A 14,713-nucleotide genomic window follows, 5' to 3' on the forward strand; every position below is an offset into this window, starting at 1 on the left:
TTTCGTTCTGGTAATTTTTCACTCAAAGATGAACAACGCTCTGGTCGCCCAGGTGAAGTTGATGACGACTGAATCAAAGCAATAATCGATGCGGATCGTCATAGCATGACACGTAAGATTGCAGAGAAGTTCGATGTATCATATGCATTGAAAAGCGTTTAAAACATACGTAAAAAAACTCGATTCATGGATTCCTCATTTAAAGAAATTCACTTAACACAACGCATTACCATCTGCGATTTGCTTATAAAACGTAATGAAAATGATCCATTTTTGAAACGATTGATAATTGGCGATGAAAATAGGTTGTTTACAACATCAATCGAAAAAGATCGTGGAGCAAGTAAACTGAACCAGCGCAAACAACATCCAAAGTTGATATTCATCAGAAAGCTATGTTACCAGTTTGGTGGGATTACAAAGGAACTGTCTACTTCGAAATTTTACCACGCAAGCAAACGATCAATTCAGATGTATACATTCAACAACTAACAAAACCAAACTAAACAATGCAATTCAAGAAAAGTGACTAGAATTGACAAATCGAAAAGGTATTGTATTCCACCATGACAATGTAAGGCTACACATATCTTTGGTCACTCGGCAAAAATTATTGGAGCTTGGTTGGTATGTATTGTCACATCCACCATATAGTCCTGACCTTGCATCATCAGATTATTATTTACTTCGTTCTTTGCAAAACTTCTTGAATGGTAAAAATCTCAATAATGATGATGATGTCAAACTGCACTTAGTTCAGTTTTTCGCCGATAAAACCACAAGTTTTATGAACGTAGAATTATGATGCTACCTGAAAGATGGCAAAAGGTCATTGATAAAAATGGACAATACATTACTGCATAAAGTTATTTCGTTCCATGAAAAGATTCTTTTATTTTCTTAAAAAAATCCGCAATTACTTAATTACTAAACCAATATATATATATATATATAATCATTACCAATAATAAGAGATGTAATATTATGTAATATTCAAGTAAGATGAACCCATGGATTTGTAGCCACACACATGTAATAAAATAACAAACTTATAATTATTTATTATATTTCGAGAATAACAGCCACATACGGCATTTTTATACAATTGTGCTGAATGTGTAAATGTATGTATGTATGTGTGCGCGCGCGCGCGCGCGTGTGTGTGTATGTGTGTGTGTGTGTGTGTGTGTGTGTGTGTGTGTGTGTGTGTGTGTGTGTGTGTGTGTGTGTGTGTGCGTGCGCGCGCGTGTGTGTGTGTGCGTGTGTATGCGTGCGTGTATGCGCGCGCGCGCGCCACGCACATGTGTATGTATTTAATTTTTCTACATAATATCAAAAAAAACCTAAAACATATAAATAGAATATGTACAAAAACACGAAAGCGTTAAATTTATAAAATCCAATATCAGATCCAACAGAAATTTATTTACGGGATAGTGCTTTATGGTGCTTGTTTGTTTGGTATACGAGGTGTTTGGATCTGCGATCCAAGTCCACTTCTATTTCTACTTAAAAATTGCACGCATAATAATGTCATATTATAATGAATTTATGACTATATTCTACATTGAACAACGTACGTTCAAGATAGTGCTGCAATAGAAAACAAACTTCTATACCAATAATTATACATTACAAATGCTAATTATAAATAGAGAAATTAACACTTTTAGTATAAATATTCTATTTGCAGCGTGTGCGCGTACGTGCATGCGTGCGCGTGTGTACATGTGTGGTATGTATATATATTATACAGTTATCTCGCTAATTTCAAGAACATTTTTATCATCATGTATTTTCAACGATTCTTACAGAATTTATGCTTGTATTCGTAAATTTTTCGGCATCCTCATATTATCCTTGCATCTCGATTCTGTAATATATTTTACTTCATCTTTAACAATCATCAGATAAAATAAAGACTTTATAATAGGCAATTCTACCTTAAAACTTATAAACGTTAAAGATAAAGATATTTCGCGATAGTGATTCAACACTTTACTTCTAGCCCTTGTTTATTTGAGTAAAAACAAAAATTAGGAGTTGTATTAAATTTTGTGAGAATAAGTAACGAAAATGAATAAATTTACATTGAGTTGTTGGCGGCAATGCTACCGTATACGCACACTTTTTGATTTAATATATTATACTTGCCAAGTATAAAATGGTAAAACTACTTTCTCATCATGTTACATTTCAATATAGAAATCTTGGACCAAGTAGAGATTTTAAATTATATAAAAATAGCCACCCGCGAATACCTAATTACACGTATTTAATGTCATAAAGATGAAAAGTTAAACTTTCCATTCTTAATCATCCGATATAATGGAATAGAAGAAAATCACGAATGACTATAAATTATGGTCGAAATGAAAGATAAATGACATATGGTGAATTATAAGAAATCGAATATTTTAATATATCTATTTAAAAATAGAAGGAAATATCTAAGAGAACTTATACAATTAAAGAAAAACAAATTATGATACAACTTTTTTCTTAAAGTCATTTTCAAAGTCATTGTCAGAATAACCTTATTTTTTAATAAAATAACATAATTTTTTGCATAAATCAATTCCATTCGTAACAGTTTGCGTATAAAAGTATTAAAATAAAGTTATTGAAAAATAGATATTTTTTTAGATATTTCATATCTTATTCTGATAATTTTTTACATAAGATATGGCATATTTAGTAATTTCTTTAGTTTATGATGACTTTACTTTAATACTTTTATATGTAGAATGACGAAGAAAATGGATTAAAGTAAAAAAGGATAAAAAACAAAAATAAAATTTATTGTATTTTGATACATACTGATATACTATGTCTTCGATCGATTTTCTTTAATATTTTATGTATAATAATATTAGAATAATATTATCAAAAGGTGAATACTTTATGAAATATTCCATATTTTATGCTAAAAAGTACCTGAATAAAATATAAAATATCTTAAGTGTTCATTTTTCGATACTTATTGAAGACTCGTGTTTCTTCACCACGATTATTTCGAATTATGATGTCAGAAGCAAGAAAATATATACTAAAAGTTCTTGTAAAATACATTGAAATATATATATATTCACAAAATGACATTTATAATCGACAGAATAAATCTGTAAAATAATTTGAATACCTTTCCTTTGCCCTAATAATCGATAAATAACAAATTAACATGACAGAATCATGAGAAAAGATAAGTTAAGACTCCTAGGTAAACTTGCCGCAGCTATATTCGGCAGTGACGTCAGAAGCAAGAAATAACATGCTGAAAATTCTTGCATATTATTTTCAAATAAAAAGATATTTGTATGAAAGCATACTTAAGATAGCTAAAGCATATTTGTAAAATGCTCTGAACATATATATTTCTTCCTTGCTAATCAACAACTATAAAATGGCTTTAATACGAAATTTAATCAGGCGCATGCGCAATCATTATGTATATGTAATCCCATATTTTAGTTATTTTACAGCTGTTGATTAACTTTCAAAGAAAAAGCATAATGTTTAGAGCATTTTACAAATATACTCTAGCAACCTAAAATATTTTTTCATAAAAATATCTTTTTATTTGAAAATGGCACGCAAGAAATTTGATTGATGCATTTTCTCGCTTCTGACATCATCAAACAAGAATTTCACGGCAAAGGACCAAGGGCCTTAAAAAAGTAGATTGAATATGTCACGTTAATTGTATGGTAATTTATTTATTGTTAGAGTAAAGGAAAATGTTCTATTGTACATATTTGCTATTTATAGCTATTTTACATATTTGCTTGATCTATTACTAATATCATTTTATAAATATATTTTTTTATCTCAACATATTTTGCAAGGATCTACTATGTATATTTTCTCGCTTCTAACATCATCAATCATAAGCTGTGTGGCGAAGAACCAGGAGTCTTAATAGAGTGGCAAATGGAATCGACTTTTTCGAAAAAGAGAAAACTATGATCTCAATAAGAAAACTAATATGATCTCATTAAGAAAAAAAGAGTCATTTTAATACAGTCTTGAAGGTAATTTTAAAGGATAATGCGTTTTTACCTTGTAATTTGTCCATTCATATCAGTATAAGTTTTATTAGATATTTTCATCTATTTTTAAACTTGACAGATATTTAGGTCTCCTGTTTCTTGTGACTTACCCTGTATAATCCTTTCATTACCACGCGGAACACAAAAATCCGAGAAAACATATCTGCTAACATAACAGATGTGGTAAATGAAACCATTATGCTTAAAAAAACAATGGAATAAACAGAAAAGAAGATGTAAAGGAAGAAGGAATAAAATAGATGAAAAAGAATCAACCGACCGTTATCGTTTCTTACGAAATAACAACCCTTACTAACCGTTATAACAGTATCCGATTTGATTAAATAAGTATGTTTAAAGTAGAACAAACCTCCATGCTGACCAACTTGGACAAATTAAATCAAATCAAATATGTATCGGTACGTGGACCAATAATTCGGCGCGGCTCGAAAACACTGCCGCACACATCTCGCACGTATATTCCACAGCGTCCGGTATTATCGTTTCCGGGACATCATCTACCGGCGTGATAACACTATGAACGGCCAGCATCCGTTGCGGCGCCGATTCCACTTTCACACTTAGTTTAACATCCCCATTGCCAATCTCTTCTCCGGTATCAGGCAAAATACTTTCTTCCTCATCGTCGTCCTCGTCCTCCTGGTCTTCTGCAGTCACGACACTCGCCTCGAAAGCTACTTCCAAATTACTACCATCCATTGTATGGTCCATCAACCGTACAGAATCGCCATTATTTTCCGTTACATTGTTGTTATTTCGTAATTGTAACTGATATTCTTGATGTTGCTGTTCTTGTTGTTCTTCGGTACCTGACTCAGACGTATCCGAACGTTCTTGTTTTACTATGTGTTTCTGTCTTTTAGTTTTCTTTAGGGTAGATGACTTTTTCTTGGCTAATGATTCACTCTTAAGAAGACCAAGCATATTACCATTGTTATTCCTATGACTGCCGCCTGTGGACGCTGCCTTTTGTGCATCTGATTCGACTTTGATGTTTGTCAACAGCAATTGCTGTTGCGATTGCTGTTGCATCGACATCGGATCTGTATCTTCTTTCATCTTTAAGAACGTTGCCGGTGAGAGTTGTTGTTTGCCCTCAATATGATAACTAACGTTTTTAGTGCGCGGCCGATTCCTCTCACCGCCCGAAAAGATGCCTGGCTTATGTTCATTTGGCATGACCTTTGGCGTTCGGGTTACCATTGTTTTCGTTTTCTGTCCTTTCTTCACACCGTCGCTACCCACCTCCACTGGCACTCGCGTTTTTTGTGTGTGGATCATTTTTGGTCGACCTGATTGATTCGACGCTTGTGTCTCGCTTCTTTTCTCTTCTTTGCGTAGCTTTTTTTTCGAAAGCTTCGACTTTGACGTATTCAATTTAGAGTTGTTCACGATTGAGTTTATATTTTGTAGTGAACTTTCAAAACTTTTTAACACATTTTGATAACCTTCCTCAACATTGGATTTATGTTGTTTGTTTTTGCGACTGAGTTTCCGTTTTATATTTTCCTCAGAATCGGAATCACCAATACCTCCGTTGCCGCCACTACCACTGCCACCATTATCGCCACCATGATCGCCAATGCTATCGCCAATGCCAATGCTGACGCCAACGCCAACTCCAACGTCACCACTACCGCCACTTATACCATCGCCGCCGCCACCACCGCCACTACCATCACCACCTTCTATCATGTCATAAAATTCGTTCCTGCGCAATATTGTGTTGGTCTCATGAGGTTTTAATTTGCGTCTTCTTTTGTACTTGCGTGGACCAGTTTGTGGTTGACGTCTTAATGCAGTATTGTCATCACAATGCTGCACAATATGAGCCACTATTTCCTCAGATGTGCCATATGCTTCACCGCATACCTTACATAAAAATGGTGTTGCACTGCCTACGTATTTAGGGTCTGGTCCGGAATGATGGGCGCGTACATGTTCCCTGAGAACCACCTGTGAAAATAAGGATATTGAATTTGATTATTCGTGCGTTTTTTTAGGACAAAAGTAATGGGTATAAAGGGCCGATTTTGGCTCATCGTAGGGAGCGGACGAAACATATTTCCAGAGGATTTTGACCCATTGAACACGATGCTGTCGTTAGTTTTCTTCTAAAACCCAGGGAACATATTCTAATCCGAGAATCTATCATCCAATAATCGAATGGCTCAGGAAACCTTTGCATAAACTTTGAAGCTATTGGAAACTCGTTTATTCGTCAATAAATAAAACCCACGGTGAGGAATGTTAGTAGAGTGAACACGAGACAGTCATGAGCTTTCATCCATAATCCCAAAAGTACTCCAAGTCCAATAATCGCACACTCAATAACCCGGAGCATACTTGTACCAAACATTCGAGTTACTTGACAGCGTTGATTTGATATCGAACGCAAGCTTGAATCAAACGAGAAACTCATCAGTTGCTTTTCTAGTTGCGGCTTCCAACACTTAGAGCATCTAAAGCTCAATAACTTTCAGTTCAGTAATTCTATAACCCGAAGCATGCTTGACCCGAACATGAGTTACTTAAACAGCGTTAGCTTGACGATTAACGAAAGCTTGAATGAAACGAGGGAATCAGTTCCTGCTTCCAACTCTGAGAACGTCCAAGGCTCGAATGTTTGGTACGAGTAGCGTAGTATGTTCCAGGTTATTGAGTGTTTATTGGGCTTGAAGTGCTTTTGGGATTAAGGATGAAAGCTCATGACTCTCTCGTGTTCACTCTACTAACATTCCTCACCGTGGATTTCATTTATTGACGAATACACGAGTTTGCAACAGCTTTAAAATTTACGTAAAGGCTTTCCGGGCCATTCCATTATTGGATGATAGATCCTCGGATTAAAACATGTTCTTCGGATTTTGGAGGAAAACTAATGATGACATCGTATTCAGCAGGTCAAAATCCTCTAGAAATGATGTGTTTTGTCCGTTTCTTACGATGGGCCAAAATCCCCATCCCTTTATACCCATTGTTCTTTCAAAATTAGAAAGGTATCTACAGATAGGAAATATTTAAGATACTTATTTTTTAGAACACAACATGATTTTACTTTGGGAGTGCTACAATTCAAACTCTCATTTTATGATATGATATTAATATTAAATTACAACTTGGAGATCATGCTGATTATTTTGTAATTTTTTTACACGTACACGCATGCACGTACACAACTGTTATTCAAATCATCCTCCATGTTATATTTCGACTATAACCTCACTTCCCATTGTTAAATCTTGAAATCACTCAAGTCTGGAGACTTTGAATATATAAAAAACAAAGTTTCATAAAGATATTATTACTTCTTAAATTTTTTAGTGAATTTGTCATTTATACTTTTGTATAATCAAATAATAAACTCACTCTCTGATTAAAAGCTCGAGGACAAATGGCGCAACCATAAGGCTTCTCGCCAGTATGAATACGTTCATGTTTCCTCAAAGTACCACCATCGGCAAATGCCTTCCAACAAAACCGACAACCATATGGTCTCTCGCCAGTATGGATACGTATATGAATTTGTTGCGAGCTACGACTGCCAAAGGTCTTTCCACATTCGCGGCAGGGAAAAGAACGCCCGCCCAGATCCTTATTATGTGAATGACGATGGCTTACGAGAGCTCGTCCGTCAGGAAATTCCTCACCACATTCATCACAAGCTACCATCTTATTACGGTGTGATACCATATGCCTATAAATACAATTGATTACATATAGATAAAAAATACGTATGAAGAAATTTATTGAATATAGAGAAAAGTAACATGAATATGCGAAATATTATATGAAATATTATGAAATATTATATAAATATTATTGAATGAAATGTGAAAATATTTTTTCCAATAAAATATAACAAATATAAGTTTGTAACTATTATTGTACGATACATGACAAGAAAGAAAAAGAAAGAGGGGAAAAGAAACAAAATATGTACATTCGGTTTAAGTTTAATGTGAACTTTTTTTGATATTTTAAAACGCAACCAATATCTAATAGAACTTATTTCTGTATAATTTCTAGAAATTTTTTAGGTATCGATAAATCCTAATTAACATTGCAAAAATGTTTAAAAAATGTTAAAAAAGAGTATATGCTAGCACATAAAATGTTCTTTTTTTATTTTTATTTTACTTACCTTCGCAATCTGGCTTTACTATGAAAGCGTTTTCCGCATTTTGTACAACCAAAAGTTTTATCGACATTGTGGACCCATGAATGCTTCAGTAAACTACGTTTATCTTTGCATGTCTTCCCACATAGTGTACATGTATTCGGCGGCGCATCCTCAGCGTGATTTTGCCGTACATGTTCCGCTACGTCGGCGTCGTCACGACATCTTGCTCCACATAACAAGCAACGGCGACTAGGAGATCTTGCAACAAAATTTTATAAGTATATGTCATCTATATACATGTGTGTGTGCGTATGTGCGTGCGTATGCGCTAAACGCATTTGCTAAAAAATAATAGTTAAAAAATACGAATTTTGACCTATTACGGGGAACGAACAAAATATGTCATTTCTATAGGATTTTTACTTGCTGTCAAATACGATGCCGTTGTTAGTTTTCCTCTAAACCCGTCAATTTAATAGTTGAAGGTGTTCTATTTTTATGCAAAATTTGCTAACAAATAATATACACGGTCACAGATCAATCGTATCGATTTTTTGTAAACGTGATATTTTAGGGAAAAATGTTTCAGATAAAAGTTGTATGGTTTCAGAGGGATCATATAACAACTATATCATTTTCTTTATAGATGGCGCCACTTTCGAGATATTCACTGATCATTACTTTCTTTAAACAGAAACCCCAATTTTTTATTATATCATCTTTTTCTATCAATTAATTTTAACAACTTTTGTCTGAAATTTTTTTATTTGCCTAATATTCTTTGAGATATTTATGGAAAACTCGGTAACTTTTTCAATTTAATTTACAATATTTCGCTATTTGTCGGAAGAAAAAATAGTACTAGACTTTTTTACTCAAGAATATATTGTTACAATAGCGCCCTGACTTTTGTTAATTTGATGAAATTTGAAATTTCCAAAAGTCAATAAGTTAACAAAAGTCAGGGTGCTGTTATAATAATATATTCTTAGATTAAATAGAGCAGTTTAGTACCACTTTTTCTTCCAAATAGTTAACGAGATATTGTAAGTTAAATATTGAAAAAGTTACCGAGTTTTCCTTAAATATCTCAAAAAATATTAGGCAAATAAAAAAATATTTCAGACAAAAGTTGTTTAAATTAAATGGTAGAAAAAGACGGTGTAATAAAAAATTGGGGTTCCTATTTAAGAAAAGTAATGATCAGTGAATATCTCGAAAGTGATACCATTTATAAACAAAATATATAGTATAGTTGTTATATGTTCCCTTTGAAACCATACTATTTTTGTCTGAAACATTTTTTCCTAAAATGTCGCGTTTACAAAAAATCGATACGGTTGATCTGTGACCATGTACATTATTTGTTAACAAATTTTGCATAAAAAAGAACACCTTCAACTATTAAATCGAAAATATTTCTAAATCGAAAATTTAAACTGTCTTCAGCTAATTTAGCTAATACACAAGTTTACAATAGCTTCAAAGTTCACGCAAAGGCTTCCCGAACCATTCGATTATTGAATGATAAATCCTCGGATCTGAACATGCTCCCCCCCCGGGGTTTAGAGGAAAACTAATGATGGCATTGTGTTCAGCAAGTCAATATCCTATAGAAATGATGTGTTTTACCCGTTCCCCACGATGGGCTAAAGTCTGTATTTTTTACCTACTGTTCTTTGTTCAATTCAAAGAGAACCAAAGTGAATATAATTAACATGTTATATTTCTTTGTCAGTATTTCTTTTTATCACCAATATTAAATGAATCAATAAATTTTTTTACATAACCTTGAAATTATTTTCATCGCTACAGAAACTATTATATAATAAAAGATAAAGACATGGTTATACCTAGCATGAAGTTCTGCATGTGCTAATAGTGCCAATGCTTCTTCGAACCATTCACCACAAACATTGCACACGTGATGCTGACTGGAACCTTCCATTGTGTCCGTTTCTTGCTTGATATGAATTCTAGATACATAATATCAAAGTTAATATTTAAAGATAAAAACATTAATATTATCAGTAACATGTTCGAGTTATTATACGGATTAACGGAAAATGTTTAAATAACAGTTTTATTTTAATAAACTGTTTAATGAAATATTTCATTATCAATATAATATCCCTGGCGAAAATATTTCTACAAGAAACTATAAGAAACTGCGTGAATTGGAACACTTTTAAAGAAAGTAAGAAATCATTTCAGACTCTGTAAGAATTCGAAAAACTGCGTTTCTATGAAATTCTTTATTCATTGCCTGAGTAATTATGCAATTTCTTTCTTTTTTCTAAACATTTACCTTGAAATATTGAAATGTATTTGTCATCAAGGTCATTACCCCCATTAATGTTATGAAGATTAACATATTGTTATAAACAATAAGCGCAAGCTCTATAATTTTATATTATATATCTCTATAATCTTATATTATAGCTTGCGCTTATTGTTTATAACAATATGTTAATCTTCATAACATTAATGAGGGTAATGACCTTGATAACAAATATGAAAATTATTGACATTGGAAGGGTGATCCCTTTTCTCCATATTTATCATTCTTCATTTTTTATTTCTAGGAAAATTTCAGTATTTCAAGGTAAATGTTTAGAGAAAAGAAAGAAATTGCATAATTACTCAGGCAATGAATAAAGAATTTCATAGAAATGCAGTTTTTCGAATTCTTACAGAGTCTGAAATGATCTCTTACTTTCTTTAAAAGTGTTCCAATTCACGCAGTTTCTTGTAGAAATATTTTCGCCAGGGATTTATGTTTATAATACATGTATAGAATATTACAGATTCTCAGTACTATTTATAACTTTCAAAAAATTAATAATTCCATCTTTTCTAAACATTTTATTCACATTTAGTTATTTAAAATTTTAGTTATTTTTATTTAAATTTTTATTTAAATTTTTATTTTTATTTATTTTTATTTAGTTATTTTTATTTAATTTTATTTAAAATTTAGTTATTTAAAATATAAAAAATCTTGGAACTCTGTCAATTTCTCTTCTATTTTTTTGTTCTAGTATATCCTTATATATTGTTTTACAGTTGTGAATATTATACATTACTTTTTTCCCTTTGTATATTTTATCTATATCATAGAATAGATCAATAATTATTTAGTTAATTAAATAAAACAAACACTAGAAAAATGTTATAAACTTTAGAATTAAATATATCTAATTTAATTTGTTTTCTTCCTCTCTTGTTCTCTAAACATCTTACTTTTGATGACGCTTAAGTAGATCCAGACGATGGAATGGTACAGCACAGATATTACAGTAAAACTCGCCAAATCTTTCTTCGCTTGCGTAAGCAGTGTCATTGTCATATTCCTCTGTGTCAGATTGAAGCATAGTATCACCATGCTTAACGCGTACGTGTTCTCGCAGACTGTTAACATCCCAAAACATTTCACTACAGGAAGTACATTCAAATGGACTGTCACCACCGTGAATACGTGCATGTGAAGCTAACGCTTTCTCCCTTGCAAAACCAACACCGCAGAACTGACAGATATAGGGCTTAGTGGTATCAGTTATTGGCCACCTTGATGATTGCTGCTCATTGGTAACAGCCATCTCTTCGTGCCATTTTGAACTAGATGCATAATTGCCACTATGTACAAAATCAAAGATGTTAAGTATTTTAAACAGTAATATACATCTCAATAGTTACATAATTCATTGCTTGGAATTATTTGCATTTTCAAAAGTTATATTTATTATAATCATATAAATCTAACACTAAATTCAATAGAAATTTTTCAGCCATTAAGCACTACATAAATTTTTCAAAGTTGATAGTCCTGAAGCTAAACACTGCAACAATCAATCACTAAATTAAATGGATAAACAGAAAAAAAGAATAAAATAGAAATAGCCCTTAAAAATGTAAGAGATTCCAAACATTGCTACAATTCATATAACACATACTTGCCCATCTCCATCTTGACTCCACTGGCATCTTGAGTGCTTTGTCGTTTTGGCAAACCAGTAGCATTATTACCTCTTCGTTTACGTGGCATATTTGATTGCACTTTTTTACGTCTTCCTTTGACAGTAGTTGTCATATCCTCTTCCTCTGGTGCCAAGATATCCTCATCGTTTATCTCATCCTCCAGACCATCCCGTGATGATGGCGCATATGCATGAATCTTCAGATGATTGTTTAAATCACATTTGCGTACATACCGTGCTCCACATAGATTGCAGCTATGTGGACGATCTGTTTGATGTGCTACCATGTGATTCATTAAATTTGCTTTCTTCCGGAATCTACGACTACAGAAGTCACATGGATATGGTCGGATGTTAGTATTTGAATCCTGATTTATTGGCAGCGGAATCTCCATGTCATCATATTCCAGCAAGTTATCATGTGCTACTTTTGCCTCTGGAATCTCGACTCTTTAAAAATAATTTATTAATATTGAATTTATTAAACTTGTACAATTTGTTTAAATTAACTTTATCATTATTTATTCTAAAGAATAAAACTTCTCATACATAATTAAATATAATTAAAGTTGATATAATTAAATATTATTCACTTTTAAAGGAATGAATAAAGATTTAGAAGTAATTTATTCACTATATTATATATCTATATATATAGTTATATATCTTATAAAATATATAATATAGCAAATAACTGTAGCTAAAATTACCCGTCATCTGGACCTTGTCTATCCCAATTGTCAGCTATTACTTCTTCTGTCACTTGTATATTTAAATAGTCATGACCTTGATCCTGTGGTACAATATAAATAGATTCCATGTCATTAGGTTGGGATACCATTAGTATTTCAGATTCTGTTGTAGGTGCTACATCAGGGACAGATTCAACAGTTTCTTCTACTGCTACTTCCTCACAAGCACCAATAACCTCTTCTTCTGTAGCAACCAATTGTGCTTCCAAATCACATATCACTTCCTCATGGAGTTCTACATTTCCCACTTCTTCTACCCACTGTAGTGTTAAATCACCACCAACTTCCATTTTGTTCAGTTTTTAAACTATTTAATTACTGAAATCACTGTAACATAAAGCTAAATTGAATACTTTTATCATATTTATATAGCTCAATTTCGCTAAAAGTTTAAGTAACTGATTCTATATTCTATATTCATTATTAAAATAAAACATTACAAAATTCACCTTATAAATTTAACAGAAATAAATTTAATATTTAACATTTGTATATAATTATGCTTTTATCATGAACTACCTAACGTTATAAACTTCTGCTAGAGACAAATATTAATCCCAAGCGATGAGTGAACTAATCACTCACAAACGACCAATTGATTTTCTATAGATAAAGGATTATATTATAAATGATTTTCCTGCTGAGGAACCGTTACGATTTCCTTAATTCGCGTGTTTTACGTTTCAGCATTCACGTTTTTTCTGCTTAACTATAACTAAATTCCTGACTCGTGAATAACATATAGCAGCAAATAATATCAGTAGATATCTTCTATCCCTTCCCTCTCATTATCCATCCATCAGTTATACAACAAACGATAATCGCGACGTATCGAAAACGGGCAATTGGCCGTCATTTCGCAGTGTTGATGTTTCAAGTCTAAGGTTATAATTATATAGGTTATAGTATTGGAGGTTATAACAACGTGTATGTTGCGTTGTCAGATCTGGACATGATGTTGGCGGGCCCAGCAGAACATAGAAAGTCGGATGAAGTGATACTGAGTAAAAGTGAAGAATGATATAATACGTTGATAAATGACAGTACAATGTACGATAATGATAAGAATGACGACATCCAACACGAAGGAAACAATATTAACTTCTTAGACAACGAATCTTCCGTTTTTGTCCGTAAACCGCGCATGGTAAAGATGCGGCATCAATATAAGAATCTTAAAACCGAATCAAAACACGAAAGCAAGATAGTGATGCGACGTACATAATATTGTGTAGCGAACTATCATCACGATTTACTTACTATTATAACAGAAGACGTCAAACGTAGCCAATAACCTAACCAAAGAATACTCTGTTGCGATCGAGATCAGCGTCGACCTTCGGTTGTTTTCAATATGGTGGGGAGGCGTTTTTAGAAATAAAACGTGACAAAATGGCGGCTGCGCTCGCGTTTGTACGCGCGATTATGAGCGCCACCATGAACTATGAATATAATTAGATGAGAATATCGTTACAAAATTTTTGTATAACTAAGGCCGGTATTCATACAATGATTTCTGATTCACTCATGATGCGCATGAAGCGACAGATAGTCCGTTCAATTTTATAGCGTTTTTCATTGGGAAAATGAGTGCGCACTCAATGCGCACTAGTCGTGGACGATGTGTTTCATTGGGAATTTCAGTGCACATTAAAATCATGCGTCGTGTTCATTGGAAAATGTAGTGTCGAGTTTTTGCACTTTCGTGCACAAATTCGGCACGAGCTCGGAGAGATAGTGTCGGTTGAGTGCAAAACATGGCGGCGCAGAACAGAGATGTTTTGAATGAAC

General features: G+C 32.9%; 1 protein-coding gene across 3 annotated transcripts; it reads right to left on the reverse strand.

Moving 5' to 3' along the window:
* Window positions 1–1,326: 1,326 nt before the first annotated feature.
* On the reverse strand, window positions 1,327–14,289 carry LOC105184513 (zinc finger protein 594). Of its 3 annotated transcripts, XR_849877.3 has the most exons (10): window positions 14,183–14,289; window positions 12,881–13,249; window positions 12,147–12,620; window positions 11,437–11,829; window positions 10,047–10,169; window positions 8,215–8,451; window positions 7,440–7,767; window positions 4,420–6,026; window positions 4,160–4,212; window positions 1,327–1,873 (listed from the first exon to the last, which is right to left on the reverse strand). XR_849877.3 is itself a non-coding variant. In XM_011143350.3 (9 exons), exons 2-8 carry the CDS (start codon window positions 13,210–13,212, stop codon window positions 4,455–4,457), a joined length of 3,459 nt encoding a protein of 1,152 aa, XP_011141652.1. In that variant the 5' UTR covers window positions 13,213–13,249; window positions 14,183–14,289; the 3' UTR covers window positions 1,327–1,873; window positions 4,420–4,454. The 3 variants fall into 3 exon arrangements, 2 of the variants coding, with proteins under 2 accessions (XP_011141652.1, XP_025156023.1); XM_011143350.3 differs by lacking the exon at window positions 4,160–4,212; XM_025300238.1 differs by lacking the exon at window positions 1,327–1,873 and having other exon boundaries at window positions 3,073–4,212.
* Between the last annotated feature and the right edge of the window lie 424 nt (window positions 14,290–14,713).

Source organism: Harpegnathos saltator, unplaced genomic scaffold, assembly GCF_003227715.2.
Source record: "Harpegnathos saltator strain DR-91 unplaced genomic scaffold, Hsal_v8.6 scaffold338, whole genome shotgun sequence".
Taxonomy (NCBI): Eukaryota; Metazoa; Arthropoda; class Insecta; order Hymenoptera; family Formicidae; genus Harpegnathos; species Harpegnathos saltator.

Excerpts from the sequence above, each read along its gene's own strand:
- LOC105184513 (XM_011143350.3), bottom strand. The coding sequence starts at position 13,212 with ATGGAAGTTGGTGGTGATTTAACACTACAGTGGGTAGAAGAAGTGGGA. Across the intron at positions 11,830-12,146 it reads GTCAAGATGGAGATGGGCAA|TGGCAATTATGCATCTAGTT; the intron begins GTATGTGTTATA and ends TTTTGTACATAG. Across the intron at positions 8,452-10,046 it reads CATGCAGAACTTCATGCTAG|ATCTCCTAGTCGCCGTTGCT; the intron begins GTATAACCATGT and ends TTTTGTTGCAAG.